General features: G+C 42.3%; 1 protein-coding gene across 1 annotated transcript; it reads right to left on the bottom strand.

The window, feature by feature from the left end:
- Window positions 1-2,704: 2,704 nt before the first annotated feature.
- Window positions 2,705-7,243, bottom strand: LOC129756458 (polycomb group protein Pc). The gene is made up of 2 exons (XM_055753349.1): window positions 6,697-7,243; window positions 2,705-5,044 (listed from the first exon to the last, which is right to left on the bottom strand). Exons 1-2 carry the CDS (start codon window positions 6,757-6,759, stop codon window positions 3,893-3,895), a joined length of 1,215 nt encoding a protein of 404 aa, XP_055609324.1. The 5' UTR covers window positions 6,760-7,243; the 3' UTR covers window positions 2,705-3,892.
- Between the last annotated feature and the right edge of the window lie 830 nt (window positions 7,244-8,073).

Below are 8,073 nucleotides of genomic sequence, written 5' to 3'. Positions count from 1 at the left end.
ACACCATCCATAACGATTGTTAAAAGTAACGGTTATAAGATACATCCTTGTCTCACTCCAGCAGTTACCGGGATTGGATCGGACAAGACACCGTCGTGTAAGACCTTGCACGAAAATGCCTCGTACTGTGCTTCGATGAGATGGACTAGTTTCTCTGGCACTTCCCATCGTCTAAGAGCCCCCAGCAGAAGAGAGTCCTGGAATTCGTTGATTTTTTCCAGTATGATACGTAGCGTTGTGATGTGGTCCACACATGATCGTCCGGATCGGAATCCAGCTTGTTGCCGTCGGAGTGTAGCGTCGATTTTCTCCTGGATCTTGTTCAGGATCACATTGCAGAGTTCTTTGAGGGTTGTATAGATCAACGTTATGATTCGCCAGTTACCGCACTCTGTCAGGTCTCCTTTCTTCGGGACCTTTGCGAAGATACCCTGCATCCAGTGGCCGGGAATGTTACAGTATCTCAAATGTCAGCGAAAAGGTGGTGCAACATTTGTGCTGACAAGGCAGGGTCGGATTTCAGCATTTCAGTAAGGATGCAATCGATCTCAGATGCTTTCATGTTTCTGATTGCCGCTTCTATTCCAGCCAGCGGGGGCCATCGCTGTTCGTGACTCGGAAGAGTTGTTCGAAGTGCTCAGTCCATCGTTTGAGCTGATCTGTCAAGAACTAACTGTTCGGTTTTTTAGCGGCATCATTGCATTAGTCCTTGCACCACTAAGGCGGCGAGAAATGTCATTAAGTAATCGGATATCTCCATTGGCGGGGGCTCTTTCTCCCTCTTTGGCTAGGGAGCTTGTCCAAGCTCTTTTGTCTCGTCTACAAGCTCGTTTAACTGCCGTTTATAGCTCCGCATATCGTAAGCGGGCGGCTGCTTTGGCTGACCCAATAAATGCCTGCTCAATTCCAACTTTCGCCTTTCTCCGATCATCGACCACCCTCCAAATTTCATCCGACATCCATTCACTTCTTCTTCCACAAACTTTACCGCGAGTGCCATGGCTCGTCGTGATAAAGGCATTTTTGATTCCACACCACTGCTTTCGACTGTTCCGTCTGTCGGTAGTTCCGAGGCTCAAGATTCAAGCTGTTCAACGTATGCCATTTTCACCTCTGGATTCTCCAACCGGCGGACGTCGTATCGACACCCGACTTTCTCCTCGCGCCGTTGGACACGCGCAACTCTCAGTCTTATCTCACCAAGTATGAGGTGATGGTCTGCGCTTCGTTTCTTGCGGACATCAGGGAGGCTCCTTCTTCATTTTTGGCTGATGCAGATGAGGTCAATTTGATTTTTTGTTCGGCCATCTCGGAATACCCAAGTGATGGGGGAAGAGCGATCCAGCAATCATCATGTTGTTGTTGCCACAAAATTCTACAAACAGCTCTCCGTTTTCGCTTATCTGTCCTAGATCATGGAGCCCCATGATGCGCTCAAGGTTCTGATTGTCGGAGCCCATTTTTGCGTTGAAGTCACCTAAGTGTCACCCTTGGGAATTTTCTCAACCATGCTGTTTAGTTGACTGTAAAACTGCTCTTTCTCCTGCAAATCGGCAACGTCAGTTGGCGCATAACACTGGACCAGTGTAAGGTTTCTAACCCGTGTTCTAAATCTGGCTACGATTATTCTTTCGTTTATCGGTTCCCATCTAAAGAGGGCCGCATGGACCTGCGGGCTTAACAGGAAACCAACTCCTCGTTCCCAAGTAGCGTGTTCTCCTCGTATGCCAGAGTAAAGCAGGACTTGCCCGGACTGTGTATTGTGTTCTCCAGTGTTAGGCCAACGGACTTCGCTTGGTCCCGGAATTTCAAGCTTGAGGCGGCTAGCTTCTCTAGCAAGTTGAGCCAGCTTGCCTTGTTGGGCAAGGATTAAAACGTTCCAAGTTCCAATTCGTGTTCATGATTTCATGCTAAAAGTCGTTGCCAAAGTTCCAATTCGGTTGTTTCTTGTCTCATTTTCCGTAACGAATGATTTATCAGGAGCAGTAGGTTGTTAGCCTAAGGTCCTTATCCCGCGATTGGGCTGTTATCTTCGACTTAGTTGGGGAGAGCCGCATTTAATAAATTCAGCCGCTCGGTGCGAGACAGACGCGTTAAAATGAAGCTTAAATATGTGATTTTTACAGTAAAACAAATTATTCATGCTTACGAACACTGGTAATGAAAATGAGAGCTTTATCCAAGCATGTGTTTAATATTGACATTCAAAACATGATAAAAATAAAAAAAAATATCGAGATTTTTGAAAACAGAAAAATCGCTTGTAATGCTGAATAATCCAACGATGTAGTTGGCGCAAAAGTATTGAAAACTTTTAACTTTTTTATTTTGTTTACGTCTGGGTTTAAAATCAAGGACGTTGAATCGGAAAGCAGGTGTTCTACCAACTGAGCTATGCCTCAGTTGTCGATTTGAAAAAACTACTTGAATTAATAAATATAAAAGTGCCGCACTTTTATACCCAGAGTATCTACCAAAAACACACGTTTCATGATTTTTTTCAACAAATTTTAAAATGTCCCGCTTTTTTCGGCTGTCTTTATTTATCAAAATGTCCCACTTTTTTTTAAACCATCTGGTAAGTCTATTCCTAACGCCTCAAGGTGTAAGCCGTTTCAAATAAAGAAATTACAAAAAAAAAAAACATAGGACACGTGAATTGTAATTCTGTGATATTGCGCACGAAAAGTCAAACACCGCGAAATTGATTTAAATACTTATTTGCTGATTTTATTGTTGTTTGCTTTTATACTGTAACAATGCCTCTATAAACTAAGAGAAAAATACGTTCATACTGTTTCATGTATAATTAATAGAAGTAGGGGGTGAATATATGAATGCTTATCTTGTGTGTTGCTTCTAATGTACTCCAATACTAGTGCCAGTATGTCGATTAAAAGAGTGGGCGTAATAGTTAGCTGTTTTTACCTGGATCCATGCTTATTTTTCGATTACAGTTTAAAGGGTTTCAAATAAATTCTCTCAGAGACCTAAAAGTAGTTTTTGCTTGTTTTTTTTTCGTTTCGTTTTTAATAAATAAAGGACAAATAGACGAGACTACTAAATAAAGTTGTAATTTTTGGTCAAAGGGGAGAATAATTTAGATTCTTTGTTTTGTTTTATTCACAAATATAAAATTAACGAGAATTACTAGTTTCAAAACGTTTGATTCTCCTTGAATGATGCTTCGTACACCCAGCGGCTATCCCATGGGATGCGACTTAAAAACAAAAGGAAAACTTACAATGCTACATAGCTTGGATGAATTATTTAAAGATAACTTATGTAACAAATCTTACTAGCTAAAGAGAACATAAATGTATGTTCTTTATTGTTACCGCTGTTTAGAATGATAGAAAAACAGTAGATTTTCCCGTAAAGTAACACGGCTAGCAGCACTACCGAAAATAATGGAAACTAAGGAAAATAATACAACTTATCGAGGTCATCAAGACCCTTGGGGGTGTTGATAAAACTGCGTCGTCAGTGTTACACGATATGACTTCAAGTAGAGAAATACAACAATAGTATAGCTGGGTAATATCCTTCCTAGTGTTATGTGTATCAGAGAGTTGCTACAAACTAAACATTTATATCAATATCAATAGCATCATGTTTCATTTGTCTGTTTTCTTGTATGTGGGTTTTTTTCGTATTCCTAGCAACTGTTAGTATCAGTTTTCTATCACTATCACTAGATCTTTCAGTAAGTCTAAGCGTTTCATTCTGTTTTTGTATGCTTGTTTGGATAACTAATCCAAATGCGCGCCAACGTAAATCATCCCTCTCTATACACAAGAGGCAACTTTGCCGAAAAAAGTAGATATTTTTACCGGGTATGTGTATGTCCGTAGAGATAAAACTATATACAATTACAAGATCAACCTGCTTTCTAGTTAACAATGTCGCTCTTCAGGTCCCTAGCTTTGAAGAATCCCCGTTCGGTTTTGCATTCCCGAATGGTTACGGTTTCGAGATTGACCGTAACATCGGTGATGAAAACTTGATTTGTGACTTGGGCCCGCGGAAGCCATAACTGTGGTGGGGCCGCTCTTGGAGATAGCGTAAGATGGTGCTGGTGTTTGTTGATAGTGTTATTATTGCTGACCGGGGGGAAATCGTTCGAGATCGGTTTTTTCGGGGTTTTGTCTTCTGGGGCAACATTCTGGGGCACAGCAACATCCACTGGGACACCGGCGGCCGCAGCGGTTGGCGCGGCTGCTGGCGTTTCAACCGGTGGAATGTTTGATTCGGGTCGTGATGCCGGAGTGTCCGGAGATAGAGGGGCTACCGGTTTTAAGTCCGGCTTGGGACCGGAAGTTACTGGGGTAACGGTTGAATTTGGCGTTGGTTCCGAGAGCCTTTGTGTTTTGGCCGCGCTGCTATCGTCAGGGGATGTTTTGATGGTGACTCCAACTTTGCCTTCCTTGGAGAGAACTTCAGCCTTTCGCTTGGTACCAGCCAAGTCCTTGTGGCTCAACGGTTGATCATCACTGCTGTTAGATGCTGTATCGTTATCGGCCTGTTCGCAAGATATCGATATCTTTAGACTTGGAACATGCGGTCCAGTTGATTTCGTCCCAGTAACGGGAGACAAACTTCCGGATTCAACAGAACTCGATTTCTCTTTCAATGAACTCAGGCTCATGCTTGACGTTTGCAACTTTGAAGAACTTCCAATCTTTCCGGTGGAATCGAAGCTTTCTTTTTCCTTCTCTCGTTTGACATGCTTATCTTCTTTCTCCTTCTTGATGATCGGTTTTTCTGCCTTGTCCAAATCGGGTTCGATTTTAGGTGTTATCGTTGCCGGTGTAGATGCAGGTACGACATTAGAAGAAGCGGGTAGAGCCGGAGCAGGGGCCGGTATGTCGTCATCGTCAGAATCCTCGATAATTGGTTTCTTTTTGCGTTTCGGAGTTGAGCTCCCACGGATGGATCTCTCAAACATATCAATTAGCCGAATGTCGAGAATATTCTCCTCCGGTTCCCAGGTGTTGTGCCTGGTACTCCATCCTTTCCACTTGACTAGGTACTCGACTTTGCCCTGCATAGGATAACAGAAAAAAAAAATGTTTTGTTAGAATGGGTTTTAAATCGCAAAAATCGCGAGCAGGCTTCCCGATTTCTTGATTCTTATGCGGGGAATTGATAATTAAGTCGTCCTTACTTGAACTTTTTTCGACAAAATAAAATGCAAATGTCATTGTCGCATGCTCATAATTTATCTCTCATAGCATTTGCATGGTGTAGATCTAAATGGCAAAAGCCATTCTGACTGATTCTAAAGTGAAAAACTAAAATTGATTTAAATTTAAAATTAAATTATTGAAAGGAAATTATATACCTGACGGAAATCCCAATGAAAACTGGGTTTGTGGTATCAGCTTGGGTCATGGCTAATCAAAACGAAAAATTTGCAATTAACCCGATCTTGTCTGATGTTTCGGAACCAAATTTCAAAGCGACCTTCTACGAGCATGTCAATATCCTGTAAGCCAAATTTCTATGAATTTCAATAAATAAAAATTATTTAAAAAACGAAGGCAAATGTAATCCATTTAAAAAAAATGCCTCTACTTTGTAATACGTATCTCAAAGTTATTAAATTTTGATAGAACAGAAGGTTCCTTATACTTATACTAGACACTGCAAGTTATTCAACAAGACTGAATTTGGAAAACCGGTCCAATGATTGGCAAGTTATAGCTGTTTTATAGAACCTACATTTTTGGGGTCCTGTCTAAAAATGAGGGTACATAGGATTCTAACATCGTTTCCCAGCAAATTAATCATAAGTCTTTATGGTAGAATCAAAGGTTTTTTAACAAATCCACAGGATAAATAAGAAAAGCCAAAAAAAATCTACATTTTCTTATTATTGTTTTTTTTTGCTGGTTTTCAATTTTCAAGGTCAGTTTATTCAAAACGCAATAAGTGGAATTATTTTTTTTTCTCTAAAATATTTGAACACCAGCAAAAACTTCACGGATTCAGACTTTCTAGGTTTCCATCCTTATTTTGGAGGACCCTTTAGCATTATAAGCCAAAATGCAACCATAACAAAGTGCAACAATCACGAAATCTAAACCAGTCAGTCAAGGTCAACTTCAATAACAAACCGGTTTAAGGAGCTTTTCGGTTTTGCTTCCCCCATCATTCACCGGTTTTGCGTTTTTCTGAGCGAAAACCACCGGATTCCGCAAGGATCATAGCTCTAGCAATCTTCTGTACTAGTACAGGTAGTTGAAAGTTGTAACCATCAAGCCATAAATGCAAACCGAGAGTGAGTCCTATTTACAAAACATCAAACGCAAATTGCTCTTCCATTTATTGCGTTGTTGTTTTAATCGGCTGGATTGTTGGCGAATCCAAAGGGATTAGATAGTGGGGGTGGGAGGGTGCTGTTTGCCAACTAATGGGGGAAACCCGGGGCCCAAAGAATGACGTAATAAGAACACATTTTCTCTTCGGACGACAAAAACCAACACAACTGCACCAAACCCTCTACGACGGGCAGGATGCAGCAGCAGCAGGTGTGGTGTCCGTCGAGATGTTTCTGGAAAATTGTAGAAACGTTCCCGGAGGGCAGTGGGGCTGGAGACGCGATATTTTCAAACCCAGCCAAAAAACAGGTTGCCGTCGCAGGCGTATAAAAAAAAACATACAAAATCAGCAAGAAGCATCATCGATACTCACCGCACGGACCCGCTTCTTCATGATCCTTTCCGCGGCATAAACCCGATCGTCGCCGATATCCATTTCTGATGTTTTTTGCTAGTAGGGGCCGGCGTGTTTTGATAGTTTCACCTTGATCCTCTCGTTTGCTGTTCACACGATATTCGCTTCTCTCGGGAGGACACAGTCCCCGCAGTTCAGGAAAAGACAGAAACCAAGTCCCTCTTTTCGACTTGTTGTTTTCCGCACACTTTTCACGGGTTGCTATGTGTGTGAGTGATGTAATCGTTCAGTGCGCGTACGCGCATCAATTCAACACACACACCGTTACAAGAACTCAACAAACTGGTCACACGAAAAAAAAACACAAAACGAGACGACTGAAAACTAAATCGCCTTTTATCCCTTAAATCCGTTCAATTTCCACCAAATTTCATACGAAAACCGTGCACAGGAGTTTCACTTCCGTTTTGCAATAGTTTTTATCCCGAAAATCCGGATTTTTCAACGATAAAACAAACAATTTCGCACGACGATCACAGACGACACAACTTTCTTCACTCGGCACTGGAGAGACATTTTGAAATGGCCCGAAACCAACACATGCACGTGACAGTTGCATCCTGCTTGAGTGAGCCAGAGCGAGAGGACTGCTGTTTTGCAAAAAATGTGCTCAAATTTGAATCAACCAACAACAGCTCTGTTCAGTGATGCGTTTGCAAACGCTTGCGTTAAAGTTTGCTCTTTGAATTTGGTTTTTATAAAAAAAATCGTTTTTCCAATATTCTGTTTTACCTTTTCCTGAGATTTATAAACCATAATATTCTATAATTTGTTTATTACATATAAAATAATATATCATCGGCAGAGGGCGAGCTTGACGAAGCCCCTCTCGAGGACTGTTGGGATACCATCAAAACAGCCATCAACAGTGCTGCGGAGAACGTCATCGGTTATGTGGAGCGATCTCGACGGAACGACTGGTTCGACGAGGAGTGTAGGAGAGTGATGGACGAAGAGAATGCCGCGCGGGCGGCAGTAGTGCAAAGAGGCACCCGTCGAAATGTGGAAAATCACCGACAGCGGAAGAGGCAGCGAGTCCGTCTTTTCCAGGAAAAAAGCGCCGCCTGGAGGAGGAGGAGCTCGAGGAGCTGGAGCAGCTGCATCGTTCCCAAGAATCACGAACGTTCTATCAGAAACACAACGCATCCCGCAAAGGCTTCGTGCCGCAAGCCGAAATGTGCCGGGATAAGGACGGAGGTATCCTGACGGACAATCGTGAGATGATCAAAAGGTGGAAGCAGCACTTCGATGAACACCTGAACGGCGCATCGCCGGCGTAGCCAACGACGAAGAGGAGCAACACACTATTAATTTTTTGGTGTAAATTTATGTCAA

Source organism: Uranotaenia lowii, chromosome 3 (genome assembly GCF_029784155.1).
Source record: "Uranotaenia lowii strain MFRU-FL chromosome 3, ASM2978415v1, whole genome shotgun sequence".
NCBI lineage: Eukaryota > Metazoa > Arthropoda > Insecta > Diptera > Culicidae > Uranotaenia > Uranotaenia lowii.
The sequence above is the reverse complement of the archived record's forward strand: the minus strand, read 5'-3'. Positions and strand labels throughout refer to the sequence as shown.